This window comes from Ursus maritimus, unplaced genomic scaffold (genome assembly GCF_017311325.1).
Source record: "Ursus maritimus isolate PB19 unplaced genomic scaffold, ASM1731132v1 scaffold_23, whole genome shotgun sequence".
NCBI classification, from domain to species: Eukaryota; Metazoa; Chordata; class Mammalia; order Carnivora; family Ursidae; genus Ursus; species Ursus maritimus.
In genome coordinates, this window is record NW_024424786.1 from 43,830,954 (window position 1) to 43,845,854 (window position 14,901).

General features: G+C 60.5%; 1 protein-coding gene across 1 annotated transcript in view; it reads left to right on the forward strand.

The window, feature by feature from the left end:
- The first annotated feature begins 650 nt into the window (after positions 1 to 650).
- ANO1 (anoctamin 1) overlaps positions 651 to 14,901 on the forward strand; it is an 83,100-nt gene continuing 68,849 nt past the window's right edge. Inside the window, exons 1-2 of the mRNA XM_040638789.1 lie at positions 651 to 773; positions 8,613 to 8,945. Of these exons, the coding sequence (XP_040494723.1) occupies positions 666 to 773; positions 8,613 to 8,945 (441 nt within the window). The 5' untranslated portion in view covers positions 651 to 665. The remainder of the gene's footprint in view (positions 774 to 8,612; positions 8,946 to 14,901) is intronic.

Sequence of the window (14,901 nt, forward strand, 5' to 3'; positions counted from 1 at the left end):
GCCGTGTGAGGGGCTGCCCCTTACTGGTCACGGAAGAGGAAGCCTTCCATAAATGGAGACTCAGAGAGATGTGGACCCTGGGGGAGCCGCAGAGGGAACAGGACAAGCTGGAGAGGGTGGGCCCTCAGGACGCAAGGGAGGCTCCCCGGGGGAGGTCAGGGCTGAGTGGCAGCAGAAGTCCTCCAGGGCGAGGACGAAGGGGCAGGGAGAGCTCTCCCACGCCAACCTCCGAAGCCTCTCTCCCCTGCAAGGTGACACAAAGTGCGACGTTTGGAGACTTTTATTAAAGGTGGGAGCTGTTGGAAGCTTCCTCCCTGGTACGAAACCTTGGCCACCCTCAAAAACTCCAAGGGGCACTTTCCCGGATAAAAATAACGCTTGGAGGGGCCGCGGGAACGGAGCGCTTTCTTCCTGTGTTTAAGTTTCTTCGGAAAGTCTGAGCGCGCGGCCGCCGCCCCTGCCCCAGCGCGCAGCAGCGCGGGCCGCCCGGGGCCGCAGGGGGGCGGCCGCAGCTCACGGGGCTCGGGCCGGGCGGGTGGCGGGCGGGGCGGGAGGCCCGGCCCCCTGCGAGCGCGCCAACGCTGCCCCGTCCGCCCGCAGAGGCCGCCGCGGCCGTGGATGCGGAGGGCGCGCCGCCCGGCCGGCCCGGCGCCCAGGCGGCCGCGATGAGGGTCAACGAGAAGTACTCGACGCTCCCGGCCGAGGACCGCAGCGTCCACATCATCAACATCTGCGCCATCGAGGACATCGGCTACCTGCCATCCGAGGGCACGGTGAGTGCGGGCGGCTGCGCCCCAGAGGGAGGCCGCTCACCTGCGCCGGGCGCGCTCGGGGAGGGTGGGGCGGGGGCGCGCGGGGCTCGGGGAGGGGGGGGCTTGGGGGCGCCCACCCGTGGGCGCGGCCCCCCCCTCCGGGAGCCGGAGCCTGAGCGCACGGCTGGGCCCCGGATGGGACGCCCCCTTCTCGTGGGTGCCGGTCGGCCCGAGGCAGCGGGGTGGGGGGAGCCGAGGGAGGGTGGCAGCCTCCGGGCCCCACGGCACCGCTGCCCTCTGGCCACAGCCGCGCCCTTCTGGGGTTGGACCCTCAGCGACTGCCTCACCTGCCCGGGAGCACGGAGTTCCCGGGACTCCGTGTTCCGCACGCACGGGAGCGCTCAACACCCCCCGGGGCAGCAGGGGGACGCGGGTGGGTCCAGACTTGTTTCTGCGCTGGTCCAGCCCCAGCCGGAGCCTGTGCCTGGTGCGCGTGGAAGCGGGTGCCAGCTGGCCACGTGGTTGGGGACCCCTATCCCGCGTCTGCTACCCCCACCACTCACTACGGGGCCAGATCCAGAGGTCAGAGGGATCCTTAAGGGCAGAACTCGCCAGTGAGAAATTTGGCTTAAAGTTAGAACAAAGTTTGCCCCACGAGGGAAGGGCTGAGAAGGACCCTCCGCGGAAGCAGAGAGGACCTCAGGGTGCTCACTCAGGATCAGAGAACAGACTCTCCTTTCTCCCCCCTTCCCCCACAGCAGTTGCCTGAGGCCCCAGCCTTGTTCCTTGGCTCTGACCTCGCCAGGATCCAGGCCTGCCTGTGCAGCCCCAGGACAGAGAGCCTGGCATTTGGGGAGGTGCCTGCGGGATGGGATCCTGGCAGGGTGGCTAGCTGTGTTCCAGGGAAGGCAGAGACCCTCAGGCCCTGCAGCCCTTCTGCAGCTAGCTTGCACCGAGATGGGGGCGGGGCACTGGGAACCCGTGTGGATTGAAAGGAGCGTCTGCCCATGATAAATACCGTTGGCCTTAGAAGCTCAGAGCCATCGTTTCAGCAAACACCATGTGCCTGCTGTGGGCCAGGCTGTGGGCACCCACAGCAAACGAGACAGGGAAGCGTGCCATCCAGGGCTTGAGGAGTGGTGATGGAAGGGGGCCCTGGACAGCGGCAGAGGGACGCTTCCGTAGCAGCTGACCTGCGGCTGAGAATTAGCTCGCTCAGTTTTCACTCTACAGGGTTGGTGCTGTTTCTACCACTGAGGATACTGAGGCCAAGAGGGGAGCCACCCACCCGCTGGGAGGAGAGCTAGCAAGGGCCAAGACCGAGAAGCAGGTGGACATGGGCAGGCTGCAGACGAATGGGCATCCTGGAGGAGAAGGAGCTGGTTATACCCGTAATGGGGGTTGGGTGGGGACTTTCAGACAAAGAAATCTCACATGGGAAGACCCAGAGGTGGGAATGTGGGGACACCAGTTAGAAGGCGTGAGAGACGGTGACACCCAATGAAATGGAGAGGAGTGGACATTCCAGAGGTTGATGGCATTCGATGTAATGATGGGTTAGACCTGAAATGAGGACTGGAGCCCTTATCAATGGTCTCTGGACTTGTAGTTCGGGGACCTGTCACTTATGTGGATCCAGAAACTCTGTCTTCCCCAAACCCTGGCGAGGGCCATGAGGTGTGCAAAGGCTTGGCCCTCCGCTGGAGGTCTCCATGGTCTGGAAACACATAGACAAGCCCCGACGAGACTGTTGGCTCTCATTTTGCGCACAGCTCTTACTGTGGGCAGGTTTCAGGCATGGCAGGCTGGGGGGCTGTGAATTGGGGCACCGACTGCAGGAAGGACAGGTAGCCAAGGCAGACAGGAAGCAGCAGCTCTAGGAGTGGGGGCATGCAGGGCAGGCAGCATGACAGCGAGAGCCTCCCAGGGCATCCCCAGCACAGCTGAAGCCAATCGTTGTTGCTCAGTCATTACCCTGAGTCACCGGTGAAGGCGGCTCTGGGCAGGCAAAGGCCAGAGGGTGTGGGCTGCGTTTCAAGGAGTTCCCAGACAGGCCTCCCTACGCTGGAGTTTAAGTTGGCCATCAGAAGTCCCAATCCCAGGCAGGCTGCATTTGCCAGCCAGCGCCCCGGGGCCTCTCCTCTCACTGTCATTCCCAAGTTCAAGGATAAAAGTCACCTCATTGTTTCTGCACAACAGGGTGCAAGAAATGACTTCAAAAGCCAGAGGCCAGGTTGAATGCAATTTATTTCACGGAGTTTTCTTTGTGTTTATCTTTGAGAGTTTCTACTTTCTTCCCGATGGTGGTCAGTGGCCCTGATCCGGATGCCCCAACAAGCTCAGACAGCCCAGAGAGGAGTACCGGGTGCTGGTTTCGGCCCACCTGCAAAGGAAGAGCACCTCTCTGTTTATTGGCAAGGGGGGACCCCCTGTTTCTAGGTTGTGGGGTGTGCCCAAGAACTCTACATTGACCTAGTGCCAGTGATTTGATTTTAAAATTTGGGGAATGAGAGTGAAGTTCCACAGTGTGTACAAAGAGTCCCCAAACCAAAAGAAATGTTGCAGGTTCCTGATTTCCTTTTCCCCATTTTAGGAACGAGGGCATGTAGCAGATTCTCTGAGCATGGTCATTTAGACTTGTCCCGGCTTTGGCTATTTCACGCGAACGTGTGACTTCAGCTCCTGGAGCTTCAGGTCCAAGTGAGAAGCCAGATAAACAAGTGCTGGTCCCTGTCCAGCATCCACGGTGTGGACACGGGGTTCCTTCCACTCCCCTCTTCTGCCCTCTTCTCAGAGTTGGGGAAGGGAGTCTGGAGAGGCAGGTGGGGACCCGATGTAGACTGCCCTCTCGCTGCCTGTGGTGTTGGGGCCAGTCCCACTGCAGAGGGGACTTCTGTGCCCTGACGACCTCCGGTGTGACCTCAGGAAGACATTTCTCTTCTACCTTACTTACCGTCGTCCTCAGGGAAGCTCCTTCCCCGAGCATTTCCCGCCAAATACTCCGGGGATATCTTCAAAATACTTTCAGATCTCTCATGACTCGAGTCCATGTAAGTTCTGTGACCTCAGTCAAGGAGATGTTTTTGTCCTCACCTTACAGTTGGAACAACTGAGTCTCAGAGCTGGGGAGCGTTGTGTTTAAGTCGCCGTCCCAGCAGGGTCTCAGCCCCAGTGTCCTGGATCTGGTGACCCCTGCCGGGAACTGGGCAGAGCCCAGGCTTCTGTCCTCATGTATGCGTGCATTCATTCATTTCAGAGCCACGTCAAAAAGATGAGCGAGAGGTCCCCTGCCTTCAGGAAAGGGGCGCTGAGAGGCCACCTGCCCCTTTCCTAAGGATAAGTAGAGGACAACATTTTGAAGCTTTCTTCAAGCATTTGAATTGGAAAGTTATACACAGGGTCTGACCCGCCTCCTTCCCGCTGCAGGTTAAATCTTTATCTCTTTGTCCCGTCCTGCACAAGAAAAGCACCCACTCCACTGTTCCATGGAAGGGCCCCAGAGACACACGGACACCACGGAGACTACCTCTCCGGCTCCCCCTAAACCCAGCTCAGAATCACTCTCCAGACCCTGGGCTCTGCCTCGCTTGGGTACAGTGTAGTAGAAAGGGACCCCACTCCTTCTGTTTAAAGGTTGCTAACCCCTTACACTTACTCAGATAGGATCGCCCCTATTTTATAAAACTAAGACCCAGACAGAGGAGCACCTTGCCCAGAATCACAGAACAGATCAGTGACAGGGCCAGGCCAGGGAGGGAAATGGGGGACTCTCGCTCCAGGGCGCCAGAGCTTCGTGCTGCCTCCTGCTGGCCCCAGCAGCGCATCCAGCTCCCTTGGTAGCTTAACAATCTGAATCTGGCACCGCTACCCTCTTTCACTTGTGGTCCACTTTGACCAGGAGATTGTCCTCCCCTAGTTCTTTATTTCCGTTGTCTCAATTCCCAGTTAGCACACTGCTCTTGGGGGTTCGTCACATGCCAGGCCCTGTTGTAAACTCTTGACATTCAGAGCAATAGGGAAATAGGAACATTTTACCCTCCAGTAACCCTGGGAGGGAACTCACGTTGAACAGGGGAGGCCTTGTTATTCCCCCCTGACCCTCACTGTACAAGGAGGGCTCCAGAAGGATCAAGAGATTATACTGTGCACCTGGGATGGCACAGCTGGTCTTGGGATGCAGGTGGAAGGACAGTTGTTGCCAATGAGGCCTCTGTGCCGCCACTGGGCCCCGGGGGGGAGGGAGCTGTTCAGGGGATATTTCTGCTCTCCCCAGGCTGTCAGGCCCCGAAGGCTATGATCTGGGCCCCAGCAGACAGGTGGTTATTGTTCAGTTTTACCTGATAGCCTTTTCCTGTCTCACAATGGTGGAGGGTTGTTGGCTGTCCCCAGAGTCATTTCCCTGCTCTCTGACCTGATGGGCTCACTCTGAATTTCCTTCCCTCTGGCGAGGGGGTTTTGTCCACTCTGTTCAATATCCGCCATCATTCCAGCCAACAAGGGGCATGTATGCGGCCCCCACCAGGTGCCAAGCCCTCTGTTATAGCAGGTTCTAGATGGCCGTGTGTTAGGGGCAGTCCCTAGCCCGGCCTCGGGGACCCCGCCACCCCGCTTAGAGGCCCCTGTGAGTGAAGAGCTTGTGAATAGGTGTTTTCAAGGCAGCCCCAGCCCAAGAGAGCTGCACTGGCCACTGCGGGGGGGACGGGGGACTAGGGACCTCCAGAGCACTGAGGATGGAGGGTCTGCCCCTGCCTGGGAAGCTAGGTGGGATCACAAGGCACAGAGAAAAGGGAGGCAGGGCGTGCAGGTGGGGAGCACAGCGTGTTCAAAGGCAAGGAGCAGGGGACGAGGATGTCCTGACTCCAGGTAGCCCCGGGGCAGTGAGCAGAGGAAGCCAGGGAAGGTGGTACAGGCAGGAGCTCTACACGGGCACCTGGCTCGGCTCCGAAGATCGAAGTTCCCCATTTGGAAATAGGAATGAGCCCCACGCAGAGGCACTGGGAGTCTGGAGTGCCCAGAAGACAGGTGTGCCCTTGCACCCTGCCCGCCCGGAGACCGCGCGTCCGCCTTGTCTGACTGCCTCCTATGCCCTTGCCCTGCCCGGCAGCGGCTTCTTTCCCCAAGCGCCCGCGGTGTCTTCCGCACGCAGCCCCAGATCTGGCTTTTCTGCCCACTCCCCCCGGAGGAGGGAAGCCGTCTTAGCCGCCCCCCTTCCCTGACCTTCCTGTGGTCTTGAGGAGAACCAGCACTTGTTGGCACTGGGACTGAGGGCGGGGGGCGGGGGGGGGAGGACGGACAGTGTGGCCCCCAGGGGCCAGTCCTGCAAGTTAGAGGGAGAATCCACCAGTGCAGGCGTCCTGTGGCTCAGTCGGTCATCCTGGTGGCCAGCAGGGGCAGCTTATATCACCCTCCCATCTCACAGAGGCCGACGGCGAGGACCAGAACAGGGAGAGCTCTCTCCCAAGCCTCGTACCTGGAGCAAGATCAAGCCCAGACTTACCTGAGCTTTCCCACTGCCCCAGGCATCCCCTCTGCCCCGACCTTAGCTCCTGGCTCCGGGAGCAGTTGGGGCAGGACTCTCCCCAGCTGTGTCCTTGGGCACAAGGGTTGGAGAGGGCTCTTGGGAGTTGGCCGGAGGGGATTTGGCCCTGGTAGCACGGGCTGACTGCCTCACGCATGTGAGCCCCGCTCTCTCCGGGTCAAGTAGACCTGACCATCAAGCCCCCTCACCAGGTCAGGACAGTGAGGGGACATGCCCTGTACCGAGCAAGATGGTCCTCATACTATGGGGGTAGGCAGCGCCCTGGGTGTGCAAACAGGACTCAGGGCTGGGCTCAGCCTCCCACCTGGGCTGTAACCACCTCGCCTCCCTGAGCCTCCGTGTCCTCCCTGACAAACTGAGGAGAACCACGCTTTCCCACCCCACCTCTCCTGCAACATGACCCTGCCAAAGACGCTAGGGTCTTCTTTGGATGCTGGGCCGGGCCTCCCTTCTCCCCTTCCCCCCCCCTTCCTGCCCTTACACGCCCACAGTCTCTGGACACACCTGTAAGAGCGGGCCAGCAGGGCATCTACACTGCGGGGTCCTGTGAAGGCTGCCAGAGTGGCACTAGATTCCGTGGTTCTGTGGGTGGGTGTGGATGGCTGACATCCAGCCACCTGCCGGCTCCAGGTGCTGGCCGTGCCCTGTCAGGCTGTGAGCCTCCTGGGACCAACCAGGGAGACTGAGATTCAGGGGCGTGATCCCCCCCCAGCCAGGGATGAAGGAATCCAGACCCCACAAAAGGCCCTGCCCAGACACCCCTCTCCCTCCTTCCCTGGGCAGCTGCCATATGGCAGGCCCCCCTCATTTCAAGTTTTTCCCTCTCCTCTCTTCCCCTGCCCCGGAGCCGGACATTTGGAAAGAAACCTGATCAGCGGGGGTCCCCCACCCTCCAGGTGTCCTTGTTGCACCTTGGGCCTAACCTAGGCCACCAGCCCTGGAGTGGGGGACCCCTGCTGTTTCTCCCAACCATGCGCACAGCCCTTTGGAGCCCCTCCCAGCAGGGCAGCCATCCCAAGGCTCCAGGCCACCCTGTGGGGAGACCGTCCAGGCACAGCTCTGTCCTCCAGTGGGGCTCAGGGGTCTGCCTTTAGCCAGAGGCCCGCCTCACGCTCTGTGGGGGAGGGCCTCATTCTCGGATGACAGTGCATCTGTAGGACCGATAGCAGGAGTGGGGTGGAAGCCAGGAGATCAGGGGCAGGGCACGAGGCTCGGCTCGGCTCGGCTCTGAGGACTGTCAGTGGTGTGGAGCTGCTCGTTAGAATACTTCCACTACGATGTTATTTATTTTCTCTTATTGCTGAAGACCAGCTTGCTCATTAACCTCTCTGCCCTCGGTAACCGTCAGAATCCCGCAGGAGTTCTAGAAATTCGGGTTTACCGTTAGCAGCCCTGCAGGATTGCAACTGCGCAGAGGTCCCAGTTTTTAACCTGCAGGTCCACATTTCTACCTCAGTGGTCCCCTAGAGCCCCCCGGGCAGATAAGCAAACTGGGGCCGGCCCCTACCTCTCGGCCCACCCCCTAGGGAGCCCTCTGGTGCAGGAGCAGGTGGAGGCCACGTGCAGGGCGGGGAATGAACACCCAGGTGTGGGTGGATAACAGCTTCCTCAGCCTCCGGGCACCCGCGGGTTGGAGGCACTGACCCTCTCTGCAGCCCACCTCTGTCGGCCCCGCCCTCTGTGCCTACCCGCCCCTCACTCTGGCCCCTGAGACCACCTCTCAGGTAAACCCCTGAACCCAAATGCTCAACTCGGGGACTGCTTTTGGGGGAACCCACACTCTAAGGCAGCTAGCTACTGGCCGCACTGGAACCAGGCCAGGTGAGGGCCATCGCGGGCCGTGGCCATGTCGACAGGACGTTGCCGTGCACACTGGCCATGGAAGGTTGAGATTTGCGGGTGCAGAACCTGAGCTGGGCTCTGCACTACCCAGGACCCGGTGGGAGTGAGTGAGGAGCACTTCCGGGGGTGGGGAGGGCGTGGCCTTGCGGCTTTTCCCAGTGCCTCTGCGAGCCGCCCCGGCCCCTCCCCGCATGCCTGCTCTATCTGCACAGAACCGGGGCCCTTCCGGGCAGCGAGGGTCCGGCTTGGCCTCCGTGTGTGATTATGGCACACGTCTCCTTCTCGAATGTCAGCTCCACCAAGACAGGGCTGCTGTGCGCACCGCTGTCCCAGCCCAGGGACGGTCGGTGCACACACGGGGTGCGCGTGTGGCACAGCTTTGCCGAAGGCGGTCAGGGCGGGCGGAGGAAGCGGTCCAGTTTGGACCCAGGCCCGGCCCTGACATCCTGACGGCCAGCGATTTCTCTTTCCCCCCGCAGTTGCTGAACTCGCTGTCCGTGGACCCCGACGCCGAGTGCAAACACGGCCTGTACTTCCGGGACGGCAGACGCAAGGTGGACTACATCCTGGTGTACCACCCCAAGAGGCCCTCGGGCAGCAGGACCCTGGCCAGGAGGGTGCCGCACAGCGATGCCCCCCTGGCCGCCCGCGGCGCCAGGCAGGACCAGCCCCTGCCGGGCAAGGGGAGCATGGGGGCGGCAGGTGGCCCCGAGCCCCCGATGGACTACCACGAGGACGACAAGCGATTCCGCAGGGAGGAGTACGAGGGGAACCTCCTGGAGGCCGGCCTGGAGCTGGAGCGAGACGAGGACGTAACTATCCCCGCGTCTTGTGGGCTCGTGGGGTGGGCGCGCCTGCCGGGCTCCGCCGGGCCATTTCCAGAAGGTGGTGTGGGGAGGGGCCCTTCGGCTTTAGCCGGTGCTCCGAGAACGGCTGATGTCAGGGCCGGTCTGTTGGATTGCGTAGCAATCGCTTGTTAAGGTTTGGGGTTTGGGGGAGCCCCAAACCAGCACCCGCCCCCCACCCATGACATCTGCTCTGGGCGAGGGTAAGGCCTTCTCGGCGATGACCTCCAGGGTCACGGCACTTCCTGCTCTGGTCAGTTCCTTACTGGGAAGACGTGCCCCTCCCGAGGGGCGGAGGACCGAGCTCTCCTGGGAGTCCTCCAGGTGCTGACCTCGGGGCCTCAGTTTCTCAATCTGTCAAGTGGGGAGGTTGATCTGGCTTGATCCCTGGGGGTCCCTGGTGCTCTGAAATCCCCCAGTCTTCCTACTGTTTTCTGGAGCACCTGTCCCTGGCAAAGCCTGAGAAATCTTTTGAAGGAAAGTTTTCTGGGGAGAGTAAGAGGCTGACTCACCGGCACACAGGGCGGCCCTGGCGGCGGTGGCGGGAGGCTGGCAGTAATGGAGAGGGGGACCTGGGCAGCCCATGGTACGGGGGGTGCTTCTCTCAACCTCCCAGCAGGCTTGCTGTGTGCTCCCCTACCAGTTCCTTCACCTCTCTGTGCACGAGGGCAGGGGGCGGGGCTTCCTGCAGAAGGCTTGCAGGACACGCCCACAGCCCGCCCCACTGTCCCTGTGCGGACTAACCAGGAATCAGGGAGTCTACACCACAGTAAGAGAGCCAGCAGGCTGCCTGGGGGAGCTGAGAGCCAACCACAGGTGTTTAAAGTAAAAATTGGTTTCAGTTTGCCATTTCATCGTTGAGAACCTCCTTGCCCTTAAATAATGAACGCTTTGGGTCCGGCGATAAGGATGCCCTTGGGGTGCTTCGACCAGCAAGCCAGTCCACGAAGGAGCCTGGTGTGAGCTCTTTTTTGTGGCACGTTGATAGTACAGGCCCTGAACACACCCAGAGCTGCTCAGTGGGGCCCTAGCGGCGGAGGGGTCTCGTGTTGCACGCAGAGCGTTTCTCTGGATGGCCTTTTCCTTCCGAGGTTCGGCTACCTGGTGGGTGTGGATTTCTGCTACAGGAGTGGTCCCCGTGAGAGTGGCGAGGGTGTGTGAGCGTCGATGATCCGGCAGTAAAGATTGGGTCCTGGTGAGGTGCAGGGTCTCTCCCGGGAGGGGCAGCAGCCACCCACACAGATGTGCAGGTCCTTCGGGGTTTTCTGTGACCTGAGCCCGGGCCCCTCGGGGGAGGGGAGCAGTTGGGTCTCTGACGTGGGGCATGGTTCCGCCCTGCCAGCCCCCTGCTCTTTGTGCAAACAATGCGGCCACTGTGCAGACTCTGCCCCGACATGACAGGTCACAGCTGGAGGAGCAGACGGGCTCCGTCGGAGTCGGGAGAGGCCACAGCTGCCCACGTGCAGAGCTGTGAGCTTGGGCTGTGGTCTGCACGTGTCTGGTCCGTTCCTGAGGGACACGTTCTCCGCTCCCCTCATTCTTTCCCCATGACAGTTTCAGGGCCCCCCCAAAGTCTGGGAATGCACACTGGCCCGGGACAGATCCCAGAGCCTCTGCCTGTCCTTCCCGAGACTTACTGGCTGCTCGGGCCTCAGTTTCCCTTTCTATAACATGCAGATAACAGTAGTATTTACATCACTGGGTGATCGTGAGTAAAGGGCAAGGTGCTTAACTGAGGTCTGGCACACGGCAGATTCTCCTGGGCTGTTGTTAACAGCAAATCGTATAGTATGGTTCCTGCAGAGGAAGAGAGAAAGGAGCCTTTCCAAGTCCAGTCAACTGCTAGGTCCCATGTACCTTTCTTGAAACGCCGTCTTCTTAATCGTGACTTTGAAGTAAGAAGCCAGCAAACATAGAGACGGGGTTACTGTCACTGAAGAAGATCCCCTTTTCCCGATTAGTGACCCAAGAATTTCACTGATAGTTCGGCTCTGTAGCTGCACGAGGCTTTCCAGCAGTTGACTGGGGCCGTTTTAAAAATGAAAGCGGTACGGTGCGTGGCTCCAGTCTCCAAGGTGGCTGAAGGCCGGGCTGAGCCGTGCCTGCTGGGGTCTCTCGCGGCATAAACAGTGCTTTACGAGGCCCCAGTGATTCCTGAGCTTTCATCTGAGATGAACAAGGCCCAAGGCTGTTGGAAAAACCCTCCGTCCGCTGCAGCCCCGTGCTCTCCCCCGCCCTCCGCGAGACAGGCAGGACCGGAACGGCCCGAGGTGTGTGCGCGGACCCCGGCCAGCGTATTTAGCAGCTTGTGCCTGTCGCCTATTTCAGGGAGAGATGCCCTGGCTAACGAATCATTTCCGGGGGTGCGCTCCGATTACAAGGAGCAACGGGCTTGAGTTTTGGAAATAGGAGAGGCCCCAGGAGAACCCAGTTGTATAATCTTACCTGGTTTGAAGCAGGACTGGGGCTTATGTGCACTTTCTTGGGGAGAAAAATCCATGCATTCCATCAGATACTCCAGCGCCGGATGTAGGTGATGAATTAGCCGTTGCTGGTGGAAATTTAGCAGCAGCCTTTCCCAGTCGCACCCCCTGGGTCACGATAACCAAAAATGCTCCCAGATATTGTCAGATGTCCTTAGGAGCCAAGATCGCTCCTGGTGGAGAAACCCTGCTTCAAAGGCTGGACAAAGAGGGAGGGAGAGGGAGAGAGATTGGGGGGGTGGCTGGCAAATAAACCGTAAGGCCTCCTGGGTGGATGGGGGCCCCTCTTGAACCCTGCTGGCCCAGCCTTCTGCGGCCAAGACCAGGCAGCGGCCTGCAGGTCACTGGGGCACAGAGGTGACCTGCCTTTGCTCCTCAGGAGGCCAGTGGGTGCACGAGGGTGTGCTGCTCCTGGGCAGACGGGGCACCCGTGTGCTTGCCTTTGTCCTGAGTCAGGAGGTTTATTGTGGTGAAGACGTCCTGTGATGACCCGTGGAAGACCCCCCGGGCTGAGGGCACAGGGCAGGCGTAGTGCCCTGGGGCAGCCGTAACAAGTGACCACAAGTTGGGGGCTTACAGCAACCCAAAGGGGTCTCGCACAGTTCTGGAGATCGGAAGTCCAAAATCCAGTGCTCGGCGGGGCTGTGCTCCCTCTGAAGGTTTCTAGGGCAGGTCTTTCCTGCCTCTCTCAGCTTCTGGGGGGTTCCAGGTACCCCTCCACCCTCTGCCTCTGTCTCCATGCGGCCGCCTTCTGTATGTCCTTCTGCGTCTCTCCTCTTCCTGCAAGGACACCAGATGTTGGACTTAGGGCCTGCCCTCCACCCATGTGACCACATCTTAATTTGGTTACACCTGCAAAGTCCTGTATCCAAATAAGGTCCTGTTCTGAGGTTCTGGGGTTAGGACATGGATGTCTCTTTGGGGGGACCCCATTCACCCCACACAGCAGCTGAGAGTGCACTGGAGTGGTTTTCTCAGGCCTGGGGTGGCTCACGCGGACATGCAGGCAGTGACTCGTGATTGGGGGCACATCAGCGCAGGTGGTCTGGACGGTGGGGTCCAGCCTTGGGCAGGCGGCCCTGCTGCAGGGCCTGGATGCGCACAGGAACCCACAGGGGGTCCTGTCAAAGTTCAGGCTCTGACTCAGCGGGCCGGGCTGGGCCTGAGCTGTGTTCCTAACCAGCTCCAGGGTGTATGGCGGCTGTGGAGCCCGACCGTCCCTGGAGGGGTGAGGACCGTGCGGCATCTTCCCCCATGAGCCAGCGGAAGCATTCACAGAGATGGGCCCCCCCATGTCCACACAAGCCCTGATCCACTGTTCGGTACCTAGAGGTAGCCCCAGACAGAGACCCCACCACTGGCTGCACTGGGCCGAGAGCCCACAGAGCAGGGGAGACACACCCTCACTCATAACCCCGGGTACAGGACAGGCAGAGGTTGAGCCTCTGACCGCGGCTCCCCCAGCCTCCCCCTCCCCAGGCACTGTGGGCTCAGAGGAGCCCAATTTGAAAACTGCATCCCAGACTCCCCGAAGAGAGAGACGTTGGGGTGTCAAGACAGGCTTCGCTGCCTCCTGAATGCCGATCTCATGCATGAGGGTCCAAGAGGAGTCCCATGTCAGAGACCCCTGGACAGCATGACAGGAAGTGGCAGGGAGGGAGGGGAGCGTCTCTCTGTCCATCCTTCCCTCCCTCCCTCCCTCGGACAGCAGTGGGGTCAGCTTCCGGGCTTCCCATTAGAAGGAGTGCGTGTTTCCTTGCAACTGAAACCCATCAGCATTTTTCAAGTCTGGCCTCAAAGCCTGCTGGACATTATTTATGTGCGAGGGTCACTGCCGAGAAGGCCACACACTAGAATCCCGGCTGTGTGTGCTGGGGTGGCCGGGGCCCACCCTGCCCCGAGGTTGAACTTGACCCCGGCTTTGGTGGAACTGTTGAGGCCCCGGACGCTGGGACTCTGTAAAGTCTGTTTGCTTTCATGCTGCTGCCCGGTGCTCACCTCTGCACCCAGGCTGGCCGGCTGACGCCTTGAGCAGCAAGGGTTTCCCCTCTTTGTTAGTGTGGGTGTTGCTTTTCAACTGCCAGCTAAGAGCGGTGCCTGCTGTTCCCAGACCAAGCTTCGGGGCGTGCAGCGGGGCTGTGAGGTCGGCCTCGAAGCCCCCTGTGCACTTCAGACCCACTCGGCCACTTCCTGGCGGGACAGCCTGGAGCAAGTGGCTTCCCCTCTCTGGGCCTCAGTTTTCCCACCTGTGAAATGGAGGTGCTGTTACTTCTGTCCTCTGGAAGTGCTGGGCGAAGGCTGGGGAAGTGAACACCACCTTGCCCACAGCCCTCAGGCATGGGCTGCTGTTCCCAGCTTCCCTCCTGCCAGATGGGAATCAGAAGGCAAACCTGGGCAGGGCAGGTCCCCCAGTGCATGGAGACCCCTCGTGCATCACGCAGACGCTGGTGACTGTGGCAGGTGGTAGGAAGGGTTGTCATGGGCACAGGAGGGGGCGGGGCCAGGTTTCCTACAGTTTCCAGCAGATGTCGAAGGCAGGTGTCCGAGGCGGCTCTGGGGGTTGGCTAACTGTGGCGACAGGCACAGCCCTCAGCATTGGAGGGGCTGCAGGCAGACCCTCCTCACTGCCCCGGGGCATCGTGGGTGCAGGTCCTCGACCTGAGAAACCTGAGGCCCGATCCTGGCATCTCCATGTGTAAAAACAAATGATGGCAGATGGCCCGGGGACACGTGGGTTTGGAAGCAGACCCCCACCCCACGCTGTGTGGGCTGCCTATCCCCACCGCGAGAAGGCAGCCCAGGAACGAGACCCCCCCTCACAAGTGGAAAGAAAGGGCCTGAGGCTCTGAGAGGTGGAGCAAGGAGGCCAGGACCCCAGGGCCCAGCAGAGGTGGTCCTGCCCCATGTTCTACACCCCAAAGCCCGTGATGTGAACCAGCACCCGCCCCGGGGCTGAGCGCCTGCCCTGTGGGCCTTTTGCACAGTGGGATGTTAGGGGCCCTAGTCTAGTCCTGAAGCTATTATTTTTCCAATCATAATTTCACCATTCCACATTCATTTCTTTGGCCTTAAAGATTTTACGTCTCGTGCATGTTCTGTTGAGGCTTTTATAACCGCCCCCCCCCCCCGGCTTCCTTTGGGCTTGTCTTGGTTTTGCGGACACACCCCTTTAATTCTGGACATTCTTTTCAAAGCCACGTCTTTCAAGCACCCCCAGTGACCATCACACGGCTCCCCTCGGGTGGCAGGGTTTGGGGGTAAAACTTGCACCCAGGCTGCAGTTCCCAGGTCCTGCTGTGTCCCCAGGCCTGCAGTATGCCGGAGTGGCTCTTTCTGGCTCATGGACAACCCTGCCAGCCGGCTGCTAACCCTTCGGTGGCTTGGCCGAGTGTACCGCAGAGGTCACAGAGGTCAGCAGAGGCCCCCACTGCAGCTCGGTC